A 25103-nucleotide genomic window follows, 5' to 3' on the forward strand; every position below is an offset into this window, starting at 1 on the left:
AAGCCTGAGGAGGATGTTCTCAGGGATAGCGAACCCCTACGAAGGGATCCGAGGTAGTGCTCAGGTATCCTAGAAGGGTATTCCAAACCCTGACCTGAAGTGGAGGCGTCACTATCCTCCCCGTCATCGGAGATTCTAAAGTTTTCTATCTCCTCGAGCTCGGACTCTAACCTACGAGCTAAATCGGATCCTAGGTTGCTGCTAATAGAGGACGACATGGCAATTACGTTCGAAAGAGAGAGGGAAGAGACCGACCTACCAAGGGTTCGAGCTGCCTTCAGATCGAACTCCAAGAATTCAAGGAACGTAAAGTATGATCTGAAGGATTGGGGGCATTTATAGCCCGTCGGAAGAATTTCCCCACCGTACACGTGTAATCAACGAGCGGCTAGGATCCTCTCTGAGATCCGAAGCGTCGGAATATTTGAATATTCCGACGATAAATCTTCCGCGACGGTTGTATTTTCCCACGAATAGGAAGTCGCCACGTGTCCAAAGCAAGTCGAATGAACTTCTCTGCCAGGTCGAGATCGGACCAGACAGAGAGGGGGCCAATGTTTGGGGAAGGGAATACCCTGGACACGTGGAGGACCCCTATTGGTGCTCCAAGATGGCTCATGAGTCATGCCCAGCTCAGATAGCCGAGATGGCCGCCACCAACGCCGACAAATGCTAAGTATGAGAGCCGAGGTGAACCTGGCCCAGGTCTGACCTACCGGGGAGCTCGGTAGGGGCCGAGATGAGTAACTGTCTGCGGCGTGATTATCGGGCGTAACCGTCGGTCCCGAGATTACCGGGTGTAACCGACGGTCCCGAGATTACCGAATGTAACCGTCGCTAGATTAGCGGGACCACCACCCATAAGTAGAGGACCTCACCACCCATAAGTAAAGACTATATTTGATTATAAATTATCAATAAAGCATAATTAAGCAACATTTAACTTTAATTTACTAATTCAAATAATCTCCATCAATCTTCATTATCTTGTTCCGACATTTTCCATTGATGTCGACATTTCCATAAATAAGTTACTCATATTTTACATACAATGGTTAAAAGTGGTCAATTAGAGCCTAATTAAGCTACAATTAAAGTTTCATTTACTAATTTAAACAATTTACATGATTTTTTATGAAATATTCGTCGATATCAACATTTCCATCGACATTTCCATAAAATTGGAACCTCAACATTTCCTTCGACATTGATATCTCAATCCTTGGTTATGAAAGTTTTTCTTTTATAACAAGATGCACATAGTTAATGATAAGCCTATTTTATTTATATTTATTACGTTTACATAGAATTACAAGCTTCAGGGTATACATCCCAACATATTTAAACTTGCAAGAAGTCTCTGAGTATAGTACTTCACTTCTTGCATTATTATACTTATTACACATCCTTCGATACATAGAGATCTAGAAAAGTATTAAATTCAAATTGGCATTGGATCGACGAGCAAAGATGTGATGAAAAGTTTGATTTCCCTATTTGAAAATGTGAATCCATCTTCATCTTTATAAAAGAGATCTAAGACACGAGCTAAGTTTATAACACGCATGAGAATGGTGTTTGGAACATGAGGCGATTGGACGTAGTCCTCAATTATGTCCTTCCAAGCATTTGTAACTTGCTTTTCTAATTCTTCTACAGCCTCCTTCTCTGATACACCGTATTGTGTCATATAGCATTCAATGGCAAAAGCAACAGGTCCTCTTTCTTGTTCGAACTATATATGTTAAACAAAAAGGTTATCATGGTTAAAATTTTGCATCAAAGACTTCCTCACTAAGGTCATGTTTGGGAGGTTTTCCAAAACTGTTTTAAGAACCATTATTGGTTGGTAAATTATTAAAGTTATTACGCTTTTAAAATCTGTATATTCACAAATAAATTAATAAATTCCAACAGAAAAAGACAATGTCTGTTGTTCTAGAAAATCAATCATCTAAAGAATATGTTGGATGTTTAATATGTGAAAAAAAGTGAGAAAACCGTTGAGTGTACAAATTTAACATCCAAAAATTAAATTTGTATATTAAGAATTTGAAACGTATTTTACATTTGTAACAATTTCATTATTTATTTCATGAAGTTGTTTTTGTTTCAATTTTGCGTTATGTAACTTTAACAACTTTATTTTGTTAAAGTTACATGTTGTTAAACTTGAAGTTATACTTCAAATGAGAAGTTTTTTCTTTATTTTGTTAAAGTTACAATTTGTAACTTTATATGTGTTAAAGATGCTTGTGAGATGTTACTTGTCATGGACAACTATATATAGTTGTGGTTTTGTTCATTTTGAGATATCCAAGCATACCACAATTAGGTATTCTCCTCCTCCCACAAGAATTCTCTCTTCTTTTGAGTTGTTTTTCTTGTTTTTTGTTGAGAGCAAGTATCTAAGAGTTCTACCAGATCCGAGTAGTTCGAGGTTGCAGTTCTACCAGAGTTAGTCGTTGTATCCTGCTGAGACGATCGCTGTAGTCTGCTAGCAACTTGTGCAGAGCGAATAATTATCTTCAGGTCAGCGCTATTGAATCGTGCCTCGACTATTTTTATCAAGTTTTGGTTTTCATAAAGTTGTTCAAATTTATATCGTTTGTAGCCAGTTACGTTGTAATCTGTTTGTCAGTACTACACAGTTCATATATACAGCGTATATTTATCCAACATCCTAAATACAATTAATTAATGTCTGCAAACACTTCTGCCAATGCTCCTACGATGATGGGATTTACCATTGTCAAATCACATGCAGAAAAACCAGAGAAGTTCAAGGGAGAAAACTTCAAAAGATGGCAACAGAAGATGATCTTCTACCTCACCACCTTAAATCTTGCTCACATCCTAAAGGAGGTTTGCCCAACTACTCCCATTGAAGCAATCACTCTTGAAACTGAGGCTGCCAAGCAAGCATGGTTGCATTTAGATTTTCTATGTCGCAACTATATCCTAAGTTGCTTGGATGATACCTTGTATAATGTCTACTGCAATGCCTTTGATACTTCAAGGCAATTGTTGGAGGCATTAGACAAGAAGTATAAGCTGGAAGATACTGGTACTAAGAAATTCCTTGTTGGAAAATTCTTAGATTATAAAATGGTTGATACCAAGTTGGTAATCAACCAGTTGGAAGAATTGCAAATTATCATCAGTGATTTGCAAAGTGAATGATTGGTTATTAATGAACCATTTCAAATTGCTGCTGTGATTGAGAAATTGCCTCCTGCTTTGAGAGAATTCAAATGTTATCTCAAACACAAGCGAAAAGGAGTTATCCATGGAGAATCTTACTATGAAACTCCGCATTGAAGAGGACAACAAAAAGGGAGACAAAGAGCCACGTAAAGTTGAAGCTAATGCCCATATTTCTGAAGCTTCAAGGCGTCATCCCAAGAAGAATCAAGCCATGACAAAGAATGTGAATCTTGGGCCAAGGAATGACGCTAACAAGCGCATTCGTGCAATCTGCTGGGTTTGTGGCAAGAGTGGCCATATAGCTGCAAATTGTAGACACAAGAAGGGACAAAGCTCCAACAACCAGACCAACACTGTGGAAGATGACAATTTAATTACTATCATCTCTAAGGTAAATATGGCCTCTGACACCAAAGGTTGGTGGATTGATACTGGTGCTACTAGGCACATCTGTGGGGATAAATCACTATTCACCACTTATGAGAAGCTATATGGCAGTGATAAACTATACATGGGAAACGCTTCAACAACCTCAGTGGTAGGCAGAGGAAAAGTTGTACTGAAATGGACTTCTGGAAAGATACTTACCCTCACTGATGTGTGGCATGTGCCAGAGATTAGAAAGAATCTTGTGTCAGGAACCCTACTCAACAAAAATGGGTTCAAGCTTGTATTTGAGTCAGATAAGTTTATTCTGACTAAGGGGGATATGTATGTGGGAAAGGGCTATCTAAATGATGGCATGTTCAAATTGAATGTACTGGCACAAGTGCCCAAGAACAACAATAATAATAACAACTCTTCTGCTTATATTGTTGAGTTGTGTGATGTATGGCATTCTAGGCTAGGGCATGTCAATTATCATTCTTTACAAAGAATGGTAAGTGTAGGACTATTGCCTAATTTTAACATTGATAATAGACACATATGTGAAGTTTGTGTTGAATCAAAGTTTTCTAGAAAGTCATTTTCGTTTGTGGAAAGAAGTAATGAGTTACTTGATTTAATCCACAGTGATGTATGTGATTTGAAAAGTATTCTCACAAGAGGTGGTAAGAGATACTTTGTCACATTCATTGATAATTGTAATAAATATTGTTCTGTATATTTATTACATAGTAAAGATGATACCTTAGATGTTTTCAAAACATACAAGGCAGAAGTTGAAAATCAACTTGAGAGAAAAATAAAAGTGCTTAGATCAGATAGAGGTGGTGAATATGAATCATCATCACTTTCTGAATTTTGTGAAGTTAATGGTATAATCCATCAAACTACAGCACCTTATACACCAAAACAAAAATGATGTAGCTGAAAGAAAGAACCGAACTTTGAAGGACATGGTTAATTTCATGTTAAATAGTTCAGGTTTACCCCATAATTTGTTGGGGGGGGGGGGGGGGGGGGGGGGGGGGGCTTTGCTTACAGCAAATTTTATCTTAAATAAAATTCCACATAAGAAGACTAATAAGTCACCTTATGAAGTGTGGAAAAAGAAGTTACCCCCGTATAAAATACTTAAAGTGTGGGGGTGTTTGGCAAAGGTACAAGTTCCTTTAACAAAAAGGACAAAACTTGGAACTAAGACAGTTGATTGTGTCTTTATAGGCTATGCTATGCATAGTGCTGCTTATAGATTATTGGTGATTAAATCAGAAATACCTGATATTAATCATAATACTTTCATGGAATCTATTGAAGCTGAATTCTTTGAGGATATATTTCCTTTTAAAGAAGAAATACCAAAAGGTAATGGTACCAAAAGAAATCATGAGGCTAGCTCTTCGAAAGGTCAAAATGATCAGGAAACTGAGATCGAGCCTAAAAGAAGCAAAAGAGCTAAGAAAGCTACTTCCTTTGGACCTGATTTTATAATATATATGATAGATGGAGAGCCTCAAAATTTTCAAGAAGCTGTGTCATCTCCAGATGCACCTTATTGGAGAGAAGCTATCAATTGTGAGATAGAGTCCATTTTGCAAAACAATACCTGGGTATTGGTTGATTTACCTCCTGGGAGTAAACCAATTGGAAGTAAATGGATTTTCAAAAGAAAGCTAAAGGCTGATGACACTATTGAAAAATATAAAGCCCGTTTAGTAGCTAAAGGCTATCGTCAGAAAGAAGGGCTAGATTTCTTTGATACCTATTCTCCAGTGACGAGGATTACATCTATAAGGATGTTAATTACTGTAGCAGCTTTACAAAATTTGGAAATACACCAAATGGATGTAAAAACTGCATTTTTAAATGGAGATTTAGATGAAGAAATATATATGGAACAACCTGAAGGGTTTGTTGTAAAAGGACTTGAAAATAAGGTTTGTAAACTTGCAAAGTCTCTATATGGGTTGAAACAAGCACCCAAACAATGACATGAGAAGTTTGATCATATTATGTTATCTAATGGATTTAAGATAAATGAGTGTGATAAATGTGTCTATGTTAAAACCATAGATCAAGATTGCGTCATTGTTTGCTTATATGTGGATGATATGTTGATAATGTGCACAAATAGAAGTGTCATTGATTCCACTAAAAGGATGTTGAATTCCAACTTTGATATGAAATACCTTGGTCTTGCTGATGTTATCCTTGGAATCAAAATAACAAGAAATCCAAATGGATATATACTTTCTCAATCTCATTACATAGAGAACGTGTTGAGAAAATTTGGTCATTTTGAGAATAAGTCGATAGTTACTCCGTTTGATCCAAATTGTAAGTTGAAGAAGAATAATGGTGAATGTGTATCTTCTCTAGAATACTCTAGAGTTATGGGTAGTTTAATGTACATAATGAATTGTACAAGACCTGATATTGCCTATTCGATAGGAAGATTGGCAAGATACACTAGCAATCCCGGGCATGATCATTGGAATGCGTTAGTCAGAGTTTTAAAGTACTTGAAGTACACTTTAGACTATGGATTGCATTATACGAATTATCCATCTGTACTGGAAGGATTTAGTGATGCTAACTGGATCTTTGATAGCATGGAGACTAAGTCAACCAGTGGGTATATATTTACCTTAGGTGGAGCAACTGTGTCATGGAAATCTTCAAAACAGACGTGTATAGCACGATCTACTATGGAATAAGAGTTTATAGCTCTTGATAAAGCTGGAGAAGAAGAAGAATGGCTTCGAAAATTTTCTTGAAGATATTCCATTGTTGCCGAAGCCTGTAAGTGCCATATGTAATTATTATGACAGCTTAGCAGCCTCAATGAGAGCTAAGAATAATGTCTACAATGGGAAGTCACGACACATAAGACGCATGCATAATTCTATCAGGCAGTTGCTCTTTAATGGAATAATTTCCATTGATTATGTAAAATTAAAAGAGAATGTTGCAGATCCTTTGACGAAAGGATTGTCAATAGAGCAAGTTGCTTATACAACGAGGGAAATGGGGCTAAAGCCTATGAAATGAAATATCTGGTGGTAACCTAACCTAATTGACTGGAGATCCCAAGATCTAGGTTCAATAGGCAAACTGGCTGGATAATTCATAGTTGACACACTAAGAAACTTACAGTTTCATCCCATGTCTATGATGTTATATGTGTGATCTGTTGATGTTAAGGTCATATTGATATCTTGATTATAAGAGGAGTAGTGACAGAATACTCTTAATCAATATCACTTATGTGAGAGTAGAATTGGGTCGGTTCTATGAGAACTTTTCAAATGGCTTATGTTCTCTAAAGCTCTCATGAATTCAGGATCTTGTCCAGGACCAAAATGGACACAACCGTATAGAACTCAAAGATACAAGATAAGTTATGTGTGATATTTGTTGTCTCAATTTATCATGAGAAGGATAGTTCCAGAGCTAGTTCCCACTATTTCTTCGGTAAATTCGATAAATATTCACTAAGGAAGGTTCAAGTCCAAAAGACATATCTCCTGATGCATAACTTATCTATTTGCTCTCAACGTCTTGGTCGTGTTTTGTCTGTCTCACTTTCTTTCATGTGGGGGATTGTTGGATGTTTAATATGTGAAAGAAAGTGAGAAAACCGTTGAGTATACAAATTTAACATCCAAAAATTAAATTTGTATATTAAGAATTTGATACTTATTTTACATTTGTAATAATTTCATTATTTATTTCATGAAGTTGTTTTTGTTTCAATTTTGTGTTATGTAACTTTAACAACTTTATTTTGTTAAAGTTACATGTTGTTAAACTTGAAGTTATACTTCAAATGAGAAGTTTTTTCTTTATTTTGTTAAAGTTACAATTTGTAACTTTATATGTGTTAATGATGCTTGTGAGATGTTACTCGTTTTGGACAACTATATATAGTTGTGGTTTTGTTCATTTTGAGATATCCAAGCATACCACAATTGGGTATTCTCCTCCTCCCACAAGAATTCTCTCTTCTTTTGAGTTGTTCTTCTTGTTTTTCGTTGAGAGCAAGTATCTAAGAGTTCTGTCAGATCCGAGTAGTTTGAGGTTGCAGTTCTACCGGAGTTAGTCGTTGTATCCTGCTGAGACGATCGCTGTAGTATGCTAGCAACTTGTGCAGAGCGACTAATTGTCTTCAGGTCAGCTCTATTGAAGCGTGCCTCGACTATTTTTATCAAATTTTGGTGTTCATAAAGTTGTTCAAATTTATATCGTTTGTAGCCAGTTACGTTGTAATCTGTTTGTCAGTACTACACAGTTCATATATACAGCGTATATTTATCCAACAGAATAAACTAAAAAGAAAGGGGTAAAAATCAATTTCCACATTTGTCAAAATAAAGGCTTACATCTATGTGCAAATTACAAAACTACCCATATTTATATATTTTTTTTATTAATGTTTGATATTACCTTGTGTCAAAACTACTCAATCAATTAGGGCAGAGAAAATCTCAAATAGTATTATTACCTTGTGGGAAGTAATATCGTTCATGATTCTGCCAATGACTCCCGAAGCGATAAGCAATTTCGGGACACTCGCAATCCATTCAAATGCCTCCATGGTAGTAGAATCTCCCATGCCAAGAAGTGAAGTGAGAGGAATCAAATGGTAGCAAGTAACTCTTGCAACTCTCAAATACTCTTCTATTGTAGGTATATATCCATCATGATACCATTTAGCTTCGGTAAATAAGTATCTAGCCTTCTTTTTCATCTGAGATATGTTAAAAAAATTAAATATTAAATTATTCTAAGGAAGATAGAAAGAGAAATGAGAGAGAGTGCTACTAGAAAGACTATCAAATGAGATAAATTTGGCTTTTCGAGACGTTTAAAAAATGTTACGAACTCTTTTGTGACGTTATTTACAACGTCATGTATTCCTCCGTCATGAAAGGTATTCATGATGTTTATTATAAACGTCACATAAAACTAGATTTGTGACAATTAAAAAACAACGATTTTGTGACTGTTATAAAACGTTAAGAAAGAAGATTTCATAATGGTAAAAAAACGTCACAGAAAAAAACAGAGTTTGTGATGGTTTCAAATTTCGTGACCATTAAACAACATTTTTTAAAATTTTAAACGTTTTTTTACTGTTGACCAGCATCAGGAAAGCTTCAAATCGTAGTAGTGAATATATGGTAAGATATCAGAGAATGTACGGCTTCTTTTGCATAATGAATAGCATAGGGAATGTGATCCTTGCTAATATCTTGCTCAATTCCTCTGTAAATATCCATTAGAGCTTCATAATACACTTTCATGTAGTCTGGAAGTTCCTCGATGCAGTTAACATTCCACCTAAAAAGTGAGAAAAATAAAAATAAAATTAATTTGTTAGTTTGATTTAAAGGTAAGATTTTATGTTGAACTAAGTTTAAATTAAAATTTTTAATTTCATCACATTTAACCCTAAATTTAAGGAATTGGTGAAGATAATTAATACCTATGAAAATTAAATTGGAAAATTGTTTATCACACAACAAATAATCCAACAAAATACTAAGAAATCAGGTTATAACATAAAGTGCCCATATATAGTAGTGATGATAAATATTTGCAAATCTAGCCACAAAATCTAGTGCATGTTGTTAGATCTTGTTAGTTTAATTGAATTTAACCAATTTTAACTTAACTCATTTAAGGTACTTATCTCCAACTAAAAGGTGGGTTCAAATCAATAATCAGTACTTAAAAAATATAATTAATTGAGGGTATTGGTTTCACCTAAATTAAGGGTGGGAAGTTTTTCTTAAAAAAAAAAAAAAAAAAAGTGGGAAGTAAAAGGTGGTGAACTTTCCTTCGAAAACATATATTTTGTTACGATCATTTCTTTATTTTGTAATCTCTCTTATTAGAATCTCTTTATTTATTATTATTTTTTTAAGATAACTTATCAAAATATCTTTAAAATCCAAATGAAACATAAGAAAAAAATTTGACGAAAAGTTTTAAAAAGGTTTTAACAAACAAGTATGGGTTTCTCTACAAAAATAAAGATTGTTATCAAACGAAATTTAACTGGTGATCGTCAAAACCTTTCAATTGCTCGAGTGAAGAGTTGGAGTTCTTCAAATGTCCCATATGCGTCGTATATGTCATCTAAAATGGATTGCATCATGATAACTTTGGATGTGATTATTCGAGCGGGAGAGTACTTAGGCTCAAAGCATATTGCCATTGCCCAAATATAACACTCTACGTATCTGTCCCTTGCAAAAGATAGCTTTTCCGCCAACTTCAAGTCTTTCCACCACCTATTAATCCAAATATAGTTCAAGAGGCCGATAAAATTAGCATTTGTTACCATTTATAAAGTCGATAGTTGGATACCAACTCTACCATTGATGAACTGAAAAAAAAAACTAAAAAAAATATCTTTCACCACCCTTAATGCATAAAAATATTCAAGTCCTAAATAGTATTATATGATGAAATGTTTGATTATGTTTTTTAGATGGTGTGGCTTTGCATTCAAGTTTGGATTCTTTTGAAATGTTTTATCATTTTTTTTTTTTTGTAATGTTTTTTAGATGGTGTGGTTTTGCATTCAAGTTTGGATTCTTTTGAAATGTTTTATCATTTTTTTTAATGTGTTATTTAGATGATGTGGTCCAAGTTTGGATTCGTTTGAAAGTTATATCATTTTTTTTTACCGAGCAGGTCAATATCCTATTATATGATTTTGAACCTTCTACCCTACTTATTATACTAAAAAAAAAGAGCTACTTAATAAAACTAGTCTTTTTATTATTATTCAAAAAAAATCTTTAAATGTTAAGTTTGAATTTATGTACCTAAATTTTAAGTATCATATTTATTTTAATTTCTATACTTTAAAATTAAAATATCTAATAATTAATCATATTCCTAAATAATTTTGAATTATGCATCCTATTTAGTTTTTCTCATCAATATCATCAAGGGAGAAACATTAGTTGAGTTCATGTGGTTTGATAATTAAATAGAATATGTATATACAAACTTGTGTAGATATTTATTTGTTAGTTTTTCTTTTAATGTGTTCTAACAAATGACATAATTTTTGTATAATTGAAATTAGTATTTATTTCTAAACGCGAATATTGATTACATATTTTTCCTTTTCTAACTAACATAATCCACACAGACCATTTTTGGTTTGCCATTTGAAAAATAGTTTTTTCTTAAACTATTTTAGGATAATTTCTAAAAGTAAAGATCATTAATATGCAATTTGAAACTTTGTATTTACAATTTCTTTATTATTATTATTTTTTTATTTGAATTAAAATCTCTTTAGTTTAATAGAGGTTATTCGTAAAATAAAGTACGAGGCTTTTACTATAATAACATAAAATAAATAATATTTTAAAAATCTAGCATAAAGTTAAAAATCTTACAAAAATAGCATCATTCAAATCAAACCTATAATCAAATGTAACATGTGAAACACACATTAGAAAAATTTATATTTATGCTATATTTGAAAAGAAAAAGTAAAAAAGTTGTAACGTCATTTAAAAAGGTAAATTACACAAACCATCCTTATATAAGCAGTTAATACAATTGCATCCTTAAACTTTCAATCGTAGATAGTAAACCCTCAAACTAATTTTAAAAATGAAAAACATTAGATCCTAAACTTTCAATAGTCAAAATTAAACTCTTAAAACTTTCAAGTGAGAAAATTGCACCACGAAACTTTCAATTGTAAATATTAAACTCTCCAACTTAAAAAAAAAAAAAAAAATCTATTTGTTTAAAATTTACACTCATCCGGTTAAAAACACCTTCTTCAGTTCAGTTCCATTGATAGGGTTTGAAAGCTTCTTCAACCTCTGAAAGTTTAGGCTTTTTTTTTCATTTATAAAAGTTCGAGAGTATAATTTTTTTACTATTGAAAGTGTAAGGGTACAATTGTAACAATTAGCAGGTGGTGCAATGGATCAATCTCATAGAAAGATATGTAATGTCTTATACCAAACGTTGGAATGGCTTTCATAAAAGTCCATTTCAATGCATGCCTCACTTGAGTTGCAAACCCATCCTCGACATGGCTTGCAATGGCTGCCTTTAAACTCATGGTGCTGAAACTAAGGCCTCGTTCAAGTATATCTTCTCCATGCATCCTCATTTGAGATGCTTCGTACAAGCTCAGCAATCTTTGTGCATCATTTGCAACTGATTCCTTGAAATTTCTTTTCTCATCTGTAAACTTTTTCAACGTATCTGTATTCGGGAACAAAAATGAGGCGTGGTTCCGTTTGATAATCATTTTGTTTTTTTTTTTTTTAAATCAAGGTTTTAAAAAATAGACGTGGTAATCTAAAGTTTTTTTTTTCTTTTTTAGAAAAGAAAAAACTTACCTGTAACTAAAATTAGTGTTGTTATGTGTAGGTATTTTATTTCATTTTTTTAATTTTTAGACTAAATAGACATCTTGCATATTGGATTTATAATTTAAAGAAGAGGATGAGAAAATTATTCAATTCTCTCAAAATTTAACAAAAGTTAAAACTCTCTCAAAGCTCCCTCATTTCATTTTTTTTTAAGTGTAACAAATGTGGTGGGGTGTGGTGATTTGAACCTCGGACCTAAGAAAAAAAATATTATTACTATTGAGTTAGTTCATAGTCTCTTTATATATAATAAATCTAATCAATGCATAGTTGACCATTTAATAAATCTCTCAAAGAATCACAAGTTTCAACCAAAATTCAATTCTAGCTAGTGTCGTCTTCCTTTGAAATCTCATAACTCTGCGTATGTTTTATAATTCACTCAATGCGCATAAGAATAACTTTTTAGTAGTTCCTCAAACAAAAGTCTATCAAAAGGTAAAAATTGTAACACTTATTCAAATACTGTACCGTAAATATTGCAATACTTGTCCACGTCTAGGTCCAAGAAAATTGAAAATACACATGTAAACATATCAATACATTGTCAAATTCAAGTGTAAAAATTTAACTCTTCCCAAAAAATTACTTTAAAGATCAGTCAAACTTTAATAATATTGTTGAATGAGAAATATAAGAGAACAAGAAAAACAATGAATTATTACTAAACAAATTTATGTTTTTTAAAATATTTTGTATTAGAAAAACAAAGAAATAAGAAACAATAATTACCAAACACATTTTTTTGTCTTTCTTAAATAACAAAATAAGAAGAAAAAAATGCAAAGATAAGTAACTCGAGTAATACCACATGAAATAGAGAATCCACGTTGTCTAACCAAGCGAAACCAAAGAGCAACAACTTGAAGATCTTTGTCACTTTTTTCACCAATCTCATTGTATTTCTTATAAAGATGATCCAATAATTCATTAATCTCAGTTTCGAAATGATAAGCGACTCCCAACCGTTGGATTGAATCAATCAAGCTTAGTTGTTGGGAAGGCTTGTCATCAACGCAAGTAATCAGCAATTTTCTCACTTCCTCCTTCCGTTGTTCCACTTTGGTCTCAACCTTATCATCTTCCATATCCTAAACAAGTCATTAACGAAGCATTGAGAAACAAATAAGAGAATTGATCTCGCGCTCTAATTCTATAGAGATATTGTTGAGGACAACGGTACTCCTCGTACCCCAAGTATCTCCACAATGGTATGATATCGTCCGTTTTTGGTAAAGCCCTCTCACAACTTTACTTTTGGTTTCACCCAAAAGACCTTACACCAATGGAGATAATTATTGCCCTTCCTAATATACCATAAATTACCTCATTCCATAGCAAATGTAGGACATTGTTTGCATATCTTGCAAATCCAACACATATCTTTACAAAGAAAACAATTTTATGTACCGCTAAGACATAATATTTGAAAGTTTAAAGATTAAAGTAACAAGAAGAACTCAAAGGAAAAAGAAACAAGTCAATACCGTGATTTCACAAGTGTTGGAGAGAAAATAATCTCCCCATGTAATTGGTGGAAAGTTTGCCGATGGACGAGTATGAGCATTGATGGATGATGCATTTTGTGGGACTCAAAAATGAAAAAAAGGAATTTGGATTTGTTGAGTGAACTTTGTGCTTTAATTTCATTGGCATGCAAAAGAGATTTATAGAGGTGAAATTTAAGCATATAACAAATAAATTTAATATAATTTTTATAAGAAAACTTATGATGGCAAGAATAAAGTAATTTTAAATACACATTATAAAAATAATGCAGATTTAAAAGTAATAACAAAAATAGGTTAAGTATTGGTAAAGTAAAAAATCGCATACAATAGATGCGATTTAGGTACCGACACGTCATATATGAGATGAATATTCAGAAATGAGTCAGCCAGAGAAATCGCTTACAATCTATTTATGGGAGTTACGTACGATATACGGAATTTCCATTTATGGAAATATTACCATTTATGAAAGTCGTGTACAATTACGCGATTTCCATTTATATATTTATATTTTACAAATAAAATTTTATTTTAGCCCTTTTAAATATATAATTAGAAGTATAATATCCATACATATTCATATAACAAAAAAAATATATATTTTATAGAAAAAAACCATCTAATTTATAGAGAAAATATGAGATATATGTAATGTTTACAACGTACCCAATTTTTAAAAATATATTTTTTATATATTTATATCTATGTTGTTTTTTATTATTTTACAATCAAAATATTATATATTTTATAGGGCTGATCATCGGTCGGTCGGGGTTGATTTTTGGCCGACCCTGACGCCAAAATCGACGGTTTCCCTATGCAGTTTGGCGCCGATCGATCGGTTCGATTGGTCGATTTGTCGGTTTAACCGATAGTTTTTTTTTTTGCCGATTGGGTTGGAGCTGTGGGGCTGTTGGGACAACGAGGGCGACCGACGAAGGCGACTGGCGAGTGTGCTATTATTGTCGATGAGAAATAAAAATTAAGAAAACTTTGAAAGATTGCATCGTCAGTGAGAAATAAAAGAAAAGAAGACACTGTAAAGAAAAAAAGATTTAAAATGGTAAGAAGAAAGACAAATGATGAAGAGTGACAATGGTGAGAGGAGAGAGAGAGTAATAAATGAAAAGGTAAGTAACGAGTGATTTGGGGAAATGGTGGATGAGAGAGGAAAGATAAACCATTAAAATAATATAAAACGTTGGTGGTTTCTAGAAAACCATCAGCGCCCATGGTTTTTCTTAAAAAGCACTTTGAAAAACGGACATCTTTCCCAATCTAACATAGAAATCGGTCCGTCGGTCGGTTTTTCTTTATTTGGAACCACCGACTGATCGACTGATTGGTTTTACAAATTGTAAAACTGACACCGACCGACCTGTACCTGAAACCGACCCGAACCGACTTAGTTCGATTGGTCGGGGCGGGTTTTGGGGGTATGATGCACACCCCTAATATTTTATTAGTATTTTGAATATATAAGTCAAGTTATAGATTCACATCCATGACAACAAAAAAATATATATATTTTATAAAAAAAAAGAAACATTAAAGATATTAATTATTATATATATTTATTATACATATATATAATAATAATAATTAAAAAAAAGCATCATTTCGGGTCGGGTCGGGTCGACCCGACTTTTTAAAGGGCAAACCCGAGACCCGACCCGAACCGATCGGGTTGAAAATTTTTCAACCCAACCCAATCCAAAGTTTAATCCAACTCTATGGGTTGGGTTGGGTTGTCAAGTTTTTTGAACACCCCTGATAATATCCTCACTCGCACCCACACCATTGTCATCTCTAATCTATATAGAATTTTCTCTCTTATTTTCAATTTTCTAACTTTTAAAAACAGAAAACTAAAATGGTTACCAAACATGTTTGATTTTCTGTTTTTCAAAATAAAAAAATAAAAAATGGTTATCAAACATATATGGTTTTTGTTTTTTAAAAACAGAAAACCAAAACCAAAAACTAAAAACAAGAAAAACCAAAAATAAAAAACATAGATGGTTATCAAATGGGTCCTTAGTGTTTGATATACTATTGATATATTGATATACCTCGAAGTCATACCATTCGGTCTCTAATATATCATTGATATACTCAAAGTCATATCATTTTGTTTTTAATTTACTATTGATATACCTTATTTAATTACTAATATATATTTATCTTTATATACCATAGATATAATACTGAGCCTTTGATATATCGTTGATATATCTTATTTAATTACTGTTATACCTTAGTATTGATTTACCTTAGTATTGATATACCCATTCATTGACCTGATTTTATATACTATTGATAAACTTATTTGAATGTTGATATACTTGATGTGAATGCCGATATACTAATGATATACTTGAGTATTGATATATTATGTTTTACTCCAAAAATTTCTCATTTAGAATTATGGGTTGAAAGTTTAGTTTCCTCAAAATTATAAATCTTAGATAAGATCATAAAAACATTTTTCCTAACTAAATGGAATTGTTCAAAGAATGAATCTTTGGACATTTTTTATCATTTGTAATTAATAGATGTCATTCACAATTGTTGGTACATTTAATTAGGAGGTTACCTAATAAAAGCTTTGAACTTTAACATTCAAAGAAATGTAGTAGGCTAAAAGAATTATGTTCGATCACGAGTCTAAATTGTGATGAATAAACCCTAAATTCGATAAATTTATAAGGAAGAGAAAATAATTCATCACATTTGAGATGCTTCCTACAAGCTCAGCAATCCTTGTGCATCATTTGCAACTGATTCCTTGAAATTTCTATTCTCATCTGTAAACTTGTTAAACATATCTGTATTCGGTAACAAAAATGAGGCAGAGTTCCGTTTGATAATCATTTTATTTATTTATTTATTTATTTTTGAAATCAATGTTTTAAAAAATAGATGTGGTAATCTAAAGTTTTTTCTTTGTTTTTTTTAGAAAAGAAAAAACTTACGTGTAACTAAAATTAGTTTAGTGATGTGTACCTATTTTATTTTATTTTTAGACTAAATAGACATATTGTATTTATAATTTAAACAAGAGGATGAGAAAATTATTGAATTTTCTCTTCATTCTCTCAAATTTAACAAAAAGTTTAAAATTAAAACCCTCTCAAAACTCACTCTTCTTTTTAAGTGCAGCAAATGTGGGGTGTGGCGATTTGAACCTCCGATCCAAGAAAAAAAATATTACTATTGAGTTAGTTCATAGTCTCTGCATGTAATAAATCTAATCAATGCATAGATTGACCATTTAATAAATCTCTCCAAGAATCACAAGTTTCAAACAAAATTCCATTGGAGCTAGTTTCGTCTTCCTTTGAAATCTCATCAGTTTTGTAATCTTTAATAATATTGTTCAATGAAAAATATAAGAGAACAAGGAAACAAAGAAACACTGAATTATTACTAAACAAATTTATGTTTTTTTTAAATATTTTTTATTAGAAAAACAAATAAATAAGAAACAATAATTACCAAACACATTTTTTTTGTCTTTCTTAAATAACAAAAAATAAGAAAAAAATGACAGAAGAATAAATGGAAGTATTATGAAACAAAGATAAGTAACTCGAGTAATACCACATGAAATAGAGAATCCACATTGTCTAAGCAAGCGAAACCAAAGAGCAACAACTTGAAGATCTTCGTCACTTTTTTCACCAATCTCATTGTATTTCTTATAAAGATGATCCAATAATTCATTAATCTCAGTTTCGAAATGATAAGCAACTCTCAACTGTTGGATTGAATCAATCAACCTTAGTTGTTGGGAAGGCTTGTCATCCATGCAAGTAATCAGCAATTTTCTCACTTCCTCCTTCAGTTCTTCCACTTTTTTCTCAAGCTTATCATCTTCCCTCTCCTAAACAAGTCATTAACGAATAATTGAGAAACAAATAAGAGAACTCTCGCGCTCTAATTCTATAGAGATATTGTTAAGGACAATGGTACTCCTCGTACCCCAAGTATCTCCACAATGGTATGACATCGTCCGCTTTGGGCATAGCCCTCACGGCTTTTCTTTTGGTTTCACCTAAAAAATCTCACACCATGGAGATAATTGTCCTTTCTTATATACCATTGATCACTCATTCCATAGCCAATGTGAGACTTTGTTTGCATCTCTTGCAAATCCAACACATATTTTTACAAAGAAAAACAATTTTATATACCGCTAAGATAGAATATTTGAAAGTTTAAACATTAAAGTAACAAGAAGAACTCAAACGGAAAAGAAAATTGTTCGACGAGAAATTCAACAAGAGAACACTCGAATTAATGAACTTGTATTTGTATTTATGTATGTGAGTGTTACAATCTCTGATGTATAATCCTCTCATTAATTCTCTCTAATGTAAACTTTAATTCAAGGGCTTGTGGGCTTGTTCTTGAATCAGTAGTTGATGCCTTCCGCTTCTTGCTTGTCGAAGGATCTTTGAGGTCTTCGACTTTGACCTTGTTGAAGACTTTGACTTGTTGATGAAGTTATTTGACTTGTAGCTTAATGAAGACTTTGTGAAGCCTTCGGCTTTGCGCTGGTGAAGTTCTTCGGTTTGCGCTGGTGAAGTTCTTCAGCTTTGCAGCTTGTGAAGTTCTTCAACTTTGCAACTTGTGAGGTGCTTCGGCTTTGCAGCTTGTTGAAGTTCTCCGGCCAATTTGATGAAGACTTTGCAGTTTGACGGAGTCTTCAAGTATTGTTGCTTGGGAAGATAATATCCAATGTTCTTGAAGTCTCGTACTCTTCAAGTCTCCAATTCTTCAAGTCTTGTTGGCTTTGGATGCTTCGCTTGACTCCGGATGCTGAAAACTCTGAGTCTGAAATTCTTCTCAATCTTCTGAATGCCTCTGCTCTGGATCCGCTTCGCCCTCTGAACGGTTGTAGATGACTCTGAATCTCTGATGCTTCTGGATCTCTCCCCCCTTTAAATGAGAGGTGACCCCTCTATTTATAGAGTTTTGGTGGGTCTTATATGGGCCATGGGCTTAATGGGCCAAGGGCTTGAGCCCAATCTCTTTTTGGATTTGATCCAATTAGTTGATTTCATCGGACGACTATAAAAGAGACATTCACCAATTTTAAATTAATTTAGGACACATGTAAATTTGTGATTTGTCCTTAAATTGTGACGTGGCATTTAGTAATTGGCCAAAATTTCTGTTTCAACAAATGTCCCCTTTTCGAGATTTATACACGTATATGAGTGTGTGAATCTCGAAAAAGTAATATGTGACATTTAACCAAAATTATAGAGTATGGTTTATAATTTTGATTCAATGTGCATATCAATTTTAGCACCAAATTTTGATTTTTTTTATTCTCGACTAAATTTCTACTCGTATTTTGAATTTTGGAGTAGAATTTGATAAAGTATGACATTTAAAATTTGAAATTGTCATCCTTATTTGACTTTGACTTTGATTTTGGAGATATTTAAACTTGATTTACGGACTTGATTTGTGTACTCCATAAATAATATGTCAAACCAACATTTCCCTCGTCAAAATTGAAATAATATTTTCCAACTATGGAGACATTTAACTTTGATTCACCTTTTTATTTGGTTACCAAAATTAAAACCCATAATGTGGCCAAGACTTTGATTTAAATTTGACAAATAATATATTCAAATTTTGCTTCAGAATAAAGCTTAAAATTTACCCTAATTTTGATTTCGGGTAAGATTTATACTCTAAAATTTGAACGAAAAGCAAGAGGAATTTGGTGACATTTGCTTCCAAATTGATTTTATTTGGATTTGGACCGCTGGAGAGATTTGATTCCAAGTTTATTTACGTAAATGGCCCCTGATTCATCCGAGTTTAGAGTAAAACAGGAATTGGAGCTTTGTCTTGAAGAGATTGAATTGTGTTGCTGTCAAATAAGGCAGTACCAAAAATTTTGATTCTCAATCAAGCAAATCCTTCCCGATTCGAATTGTAGGAAAAAAAAAGAAAGAATCTCATCCTCCCAAAAAAAATCATTCATTTGAAATCAATGAGATCCAAGAATTATATTCTCCAAATTATATATAATGGAAGACACTGCGAACAAGTGAGTCGTCGGGGTGAAAGTAGATGGTGTGGGCGTTCGTGGTTGCAGCATCGCCGCCTGGTTCGTCGGTGTGATTTCCACCGTTTTGCGATATTGCTCAAGAAAGAGATGGCTTGGGTCAGTCTACCGGTGTGGGTTTCAACGCTCCTAAAGATTGTCGCCGGCAAAGTATTGGCAATCACCTTTGCTATGCCACCACATATCGTGGTCTGGTGGCTCGCTGGCTCGATGAAGGAGGTTTGAGGTCCTTCAGTAAAGCTGAATGTGTAAGAGAGAGAGATTTTATCTCTCTTCTTCATATGCAAGCGGTGGCCAATACGGCTGCCTTCTTAGTGTTGCTATTTTTTTTTTTCATCGTATTTTTCTTTTCGTTTTCTTTTCTTTTTCTTTTATTGGCAATTTTTTTAAGACTTCGCTAACAATACTTCTTTTTTTTCATCTTTTTTTTTTCAATGCCAGCACCTTTTTTTTTTAAATGTAACTTTGACCTCCACTTTTTTTTCCTTCAAATGTAATGCTTCTAACAACATTCTTTTTCCTTGCAGCGGTTGATTATCTTTGACAAACATTAAGCAGTGATCACCTTCCTTATAGTGATTTCATTGTTGAGTAGGTTAATGCCTCTTCTGTTGGAGATGTTCCTAGGTCAGCGGTGGTCACCTTCCCTGCAGTGATTTCATCGTTGAGTAGGTTTAGGTTAACGCTTATTCTGCTGGTTGAAGTGTTCCGAGGTCAGCATGATCACCTTCCTTGTAGTGATTTTATTGCTGAGTAGGTTAACGCTTCTTCCGCAGGTTGAAGTGTTCCTAGGTCATGGTGGTCACCTTCCCTGCGGTGATTTCGTTGCTGAGTAGGTTAACGCTTATTCCGCTGGTTGAAGTGTTCCTAGGTCAGTATGGTCACCTTCCTTGCAGTGATTTCACTACTGGGTAGGTTAACGCTTCTTCCGCTTGTTGAAGTGTTCCTAGGTCAGTAGTGGTCACCTTCCCTGCAGTGATTTCATTGCTGAGTAGGTTAACGCTTCTTCCGCTGGTTGGAGTGTTCCTAGGTCAGCAGTGGTCACCTTCCCTGTAGTGATTTTATTGCTGAGTAGGTTAACGCTTCTTCTGCTGGTTGAAGTGTTCCTAGGTCAACAGTGGTCACCTTTCCTGCATAATTTCATTGCTGAGTAGGTTAACGCTTCTTCTACTGGTTGAAGTGTTCCTGGGTCAGCAGTGGTCACCTTCTTTGCCAAGGATCGAGTGGGTGCAGCGTCTTCACCAAGGATCGAACGGGTGCAACTTCTTCGCTGAGGATCGAGTGCAACTTCTTCGTCAACAATCAGGGGGTCGATCGAGGGGGGTGCAACTTCTTCACCAACGATCGAGCGGGTGCAGCTTCTTCGCCGACAATCGAGCGGGTACAACTTCTTCGCCAAGGATCGAGGGGGTGCAACGTCTTCACCAATGATCTAGCGGGTAGCGCCAACGATGAAGGGGGTGCAACGTCTTCGCCAACGATCGAGCGGGTGCAACTTCTTTACCAACAATCAAGCGTGTGCAGCTTTTTTATCAACGATCCAGTAGGTGCAGCTTCTTCGCCAAGGATCGAGAAGGTGCAACTTCTTCGCCAATGATCGAGGGGGCGCAACGTCTTCGCCAATGATCCAGCGGGTGCAACGCCAATGATCAAGCGGGTTCAACTTGTTTGCCAACGATCGAGGGGGTGCAACGTCTTCACCAACGATCGAGCGGGTACAACTTCTTTACCAACGATCGAGCGTGTGCAGCTTCTTCATCGACAATCTAGTGGGTGCAGCTTCTTCACCAAGGATCGAGAGGGTGCAACTTCTTCGCCAAGGATCGTGTGCAACTTCTTCGCCAACGATCGAGGGAGTGCAACGTCTTCGCCAATGATCCAGCGGGTGCGGCGCCAACGATAAAGCGGGTTCAACTTGTTTGCCAACGATCGAGGGGGTGCAACTTCTTCGTCAACGATCGAGCGGGTGTAACTTCTTCGCCAACGATCAGCGGGTGCAACTTCTTCGCCAAAGATCGAGCGGATGCAGTGTCTTCATCAACGATCCAGCAAAAACTCTGTTTGGGGATGATGCCTATCATAAAGAGCAAAACCTAATTTGATGGTTTATGCCCCTGGTGACCATCCTTCATTATGCTATAGAGCTAGCCTTCAATAGGGTTGAGTACCATATCATCACCATTGGGAAGGTTGTACATATGCATCTTGCAGCGTCATTGTGGTGTCGCCATACTTTTTTTTAAAGATCCTTTTTTTTTACCTGGATTTTTTTTAACTTGATTTTTTTTTTACTTGGATTCTTTTTTTTTTAACTTGATTCTTTTTTTTTCTAACTTGGATATTTTTTTTTTTTTGAACTTGGACTGAACATAAAATTTTCTTTAAGTTGCCTACGTACCCTTTTAAAGAGAGGGATCAAGTCATAACGTAGTTCATTTGCAAATTTTTTTTTTACCGTTCACCTTTTAAACTTATGTGGGCTACGAGTATCGTGCAGTTTAGGCTCTTGCTATAAGGAGCGTTACATTTCAAATGTCATGATTTTGACCGTATCCTTCATTTGTAGGATTTGTTGAAATGACAAGACTTTGCTTCACCTTCAAGCAACTTTCCGTACTTACGACAAGGGAGAATTTTCTCTTCATACATGAAGGAACAAGGTTGTCAATCTTTTTGCCATTAAAATTTTTCGTCTCCAAGATCTTCATCTTTCCTTTGTTTTGATCATTTGCCCCCACTTTAAGACGATCCGAAGTATATGTTGAAGCTTGATTTTTTTCTTGATGTAGAGACACTTAACCTTTAGAAGACTGAAGGTCGAGTCAAACATTGATTTTCTTCTTTCATCGCGGCCATACTCATTCTTTGGAAGATTGAAGCTCGAGTAGCTAAAGGCTTGACGCGATCAAAGACAGAAGTCTTTTGTTTGATTTCTTTTGAATCGTCGACTTCCTCCACATTTATGTAATGTGTACTTGCAAATTCGTCCACATTTTGACCATGACATGACTTCGAGCATATTTGATGACGTGTGTTTGTCGCTACTCTAATATGATTTGCTTGAGCTAATTCATCAATGTCCAGCTCGATTTTTCCTTCTTGAGCTAACTTAGAATTAGTTCCTTTAAGATGAAGCATTTCTCCACTGTATGGCCAACAACTCTATGGTATTTGCAGTAGTTAGGATCATTTACTTTTCTCATCTCTTCTGGTCATTTGCATTCAGGGAGTTCGATCAATTGCATTTTCAGTAGTTGTTCTAACATGTCAGAGGTGTCAGAATCAGGAAAAGGATAATCTTTTTCTTGTCAATCCTTTAGAGTTAGGCGACGCCTTTCATTCTCTTATCGTTTTTCGACCCTCTTATCCTTTCTTTTTGAAGAAGATTTGAGAGAAGTTGTGTTGATAACCATTGATTCTTCAAGAGTCGTCTCAGCATTCTTGCTCATTCTCTTTAAGTTAGGGACTAAAAGATCTTTATCTCCTCGATTAGCAATACTTAGCTCCATGTCGTGGGCGCGGGTTGCTAATGCTTCGAACGTGCGAGGTTTTATTCCTTGAAGGATGTAGAGAAGTCCCCAATGCATACCTTGAATGCACAACTCGATAGCAGATAATTCCATTAGTCGATCTTTGCAGTCGAGACTCAAAGCTTTCCACCTATTGATGTAATCAACAATAGATTCATCTTTTTGTTGCTTAGTGTTGGTGAGTTCCATCATGCTTACGATTCGCCTTGTGCTGTAGAACCGATTTAAGAACTCTCTTTCCAATTGCTCCCAACCGTTGATGGACTCAGGCTCCAGATCTGTGTACCAGTCAAAAGCATTGCCCTTTAGTGTTCGGATGAATTGTTTGACGAGTAGATCTCCTCGAGTGCCAGCATTTTCACATGTCTCAACGAAATGAGCAATATGTTGCTTAGGATTGCCTTTTCCATCAAATTGTTGGAACTTTGGAGGCTGATATCCCACAGGCATTATCAAGTTGTCGATCCTCTTGGTGTACAATTTGGAGTACGTGAGGGAGCTTTGAGAAGGTCCGCCATACTGAGCTCTGATCGAATTTGTGATCATATCTTGGAGCTGCCGGACAGATAGTGAAGCAATTGAAACAGAGTGTTCCAATTGTCTTTCTTGCATGATGTTCTTTCTTTTGTCGCTGACTTTCGCAATTTGATTTTGGCTTGACTCAGCAACAATTGCAACATCTTGAATTTCGATCTAGTTCATAAGGGAAGCAATCTTATAGTCCCTCTCTTCGACCATTTTTGTCAGCATGTTAAGTTTCTTCTCCATTTCTACCAACTTTTCTTCCATGGTGGATGGAGCTTCCTTGGATGCCATTACTTTGGTTTGAGAGAAAGAGATGAGAGGTAGAGAGGTCCCACTGGGCGTGCCAATTTGTTCGACGAGAAATTCAACAGGAGAACACTCGAATTAATGAACTTGTATTTGTATTTATGTATGTGAGTGTTACAATCTCTGATGTATAATCCTCTGATTAATCCTCTCAAATGTAAACTTTAATTCAAGGGCTTGTGGGCTTGTTCTTGAATCAATGGTTGATGTCTTCCGCTTCTTGCTTGTCGAACGATCTTTGAGGTCTTCGGCTTTGAGCTTGTTGAAGACTTTGACTTGTTGATGAAGTTATTTGACTTGTAGCTTAATGAAGACTTTGTGAAGCCTTCGGCTTTGCGCTGGTGAAGTTCTTCGGTTTGCGCTGGTGAAGTTCTTCAGCTTTGCAGCTTGTGCAGTTCTTCAACTTTGCAGCTTGTTGAAGTTCTCCTGCCAATTTGATGAAGACTTTGCAGTTTGACGGAGTCTTCAAGTATTGTTGCTTGGGAAGATAATATCCAATGTTCTTGAAGTCTCGTACTCTTCAAGTCTCCAATTCTTCAAGTCTTGTTGGCTTTGGATGCTTCGCTTGACTCCGGATGGTGAAAACTTTGAGTCTGAAATTCTTCTCAATCCTCTGAATGCCTCTGCTCTGGATCCGCTTCGCCCTCTGAACGGTTGTAGATGACTCTGAATCTTCGATGCTTCTGGATCTCTCCCCCACTCAAATGAGAGGTGACCCCTCTATTTATAGAGTTTTGGTGGGTCTTATATGGGCCATGGGCTTAATGGGCCAAGGGCTTGAGCCCAATCTCTTTATGGATTTGATCCAATTAGTTGATTTCATCGAACGGCTATAAAAGAGATATTCACCAATTTTAAATTAATTTAGGACACATGTAAATTTGTGATTTGTCCTTAAATTGTGACGTGGCATTTAGTAATTGGCCGTAATTTCTGTTTCAACAAAAATATCGAACAACTATTATTAATTTATCATTAACGAGAAGAAACAAGTCAATACCATGGTGTCACAAGTGTTGGAGAGAAAATAATCTCCCCATGTACTTGGTGGAAAGTTTGCGGATGGACGAGTATCAACATTGATGGATGATGCATTTTGTGAGAGAATGAGTAGCAAGGTCAT

General features: G+C 34.8%; 1 protein-coding gene and 1 pseudogene across 1 annotated transcript; both read right to left on the reverse strand.

The window, feature by feature from the left end:
* Positions 1–1441: 1441 nt before the first annotated feature.
* Positions 1442–25103, reverse strand: LOC111013813 ((-)-germacrene D synthase-like). The gene is made up of 8 exons (XM_088119150.1): positions 24981–25103; positions 17129–17408; positions 11514–11844; positions 10619–10654; positions 9672–9899; positions 8796–8934; positions 8096–8341; positions 1442–1735 (listed from the first exon to the last, which is right to left on the reverse strand). Exons 1-8 carry the CDS (start codon positions 25101–25103, stop codon positions 1442–1444), a joined length of 1677 nt encoding a protein of 558 aa, XP_087975276.1.
* Positions 19371–23965, reverse strand: LOC148208682 (uncharacterized; annotated as a pseudogene).

Source organism: Momordica charantia (assembly GCF_013281855.1).
Source record: "Momordica charantia cultivar OHB3-1 chromosome 10 unlocalized genomic scaffold, Mcharantia_2.0 BLBB01000010.1, whole genome shotgun sequence".
Classification (NCBI taxonomy): domain Eukaryota; kingdom Viridiplantae; phylum Streptophyta; class Magnoliopsida; order Cucurbitales; family Cucurbitaceae; genus Momordica; species Momordica charantia.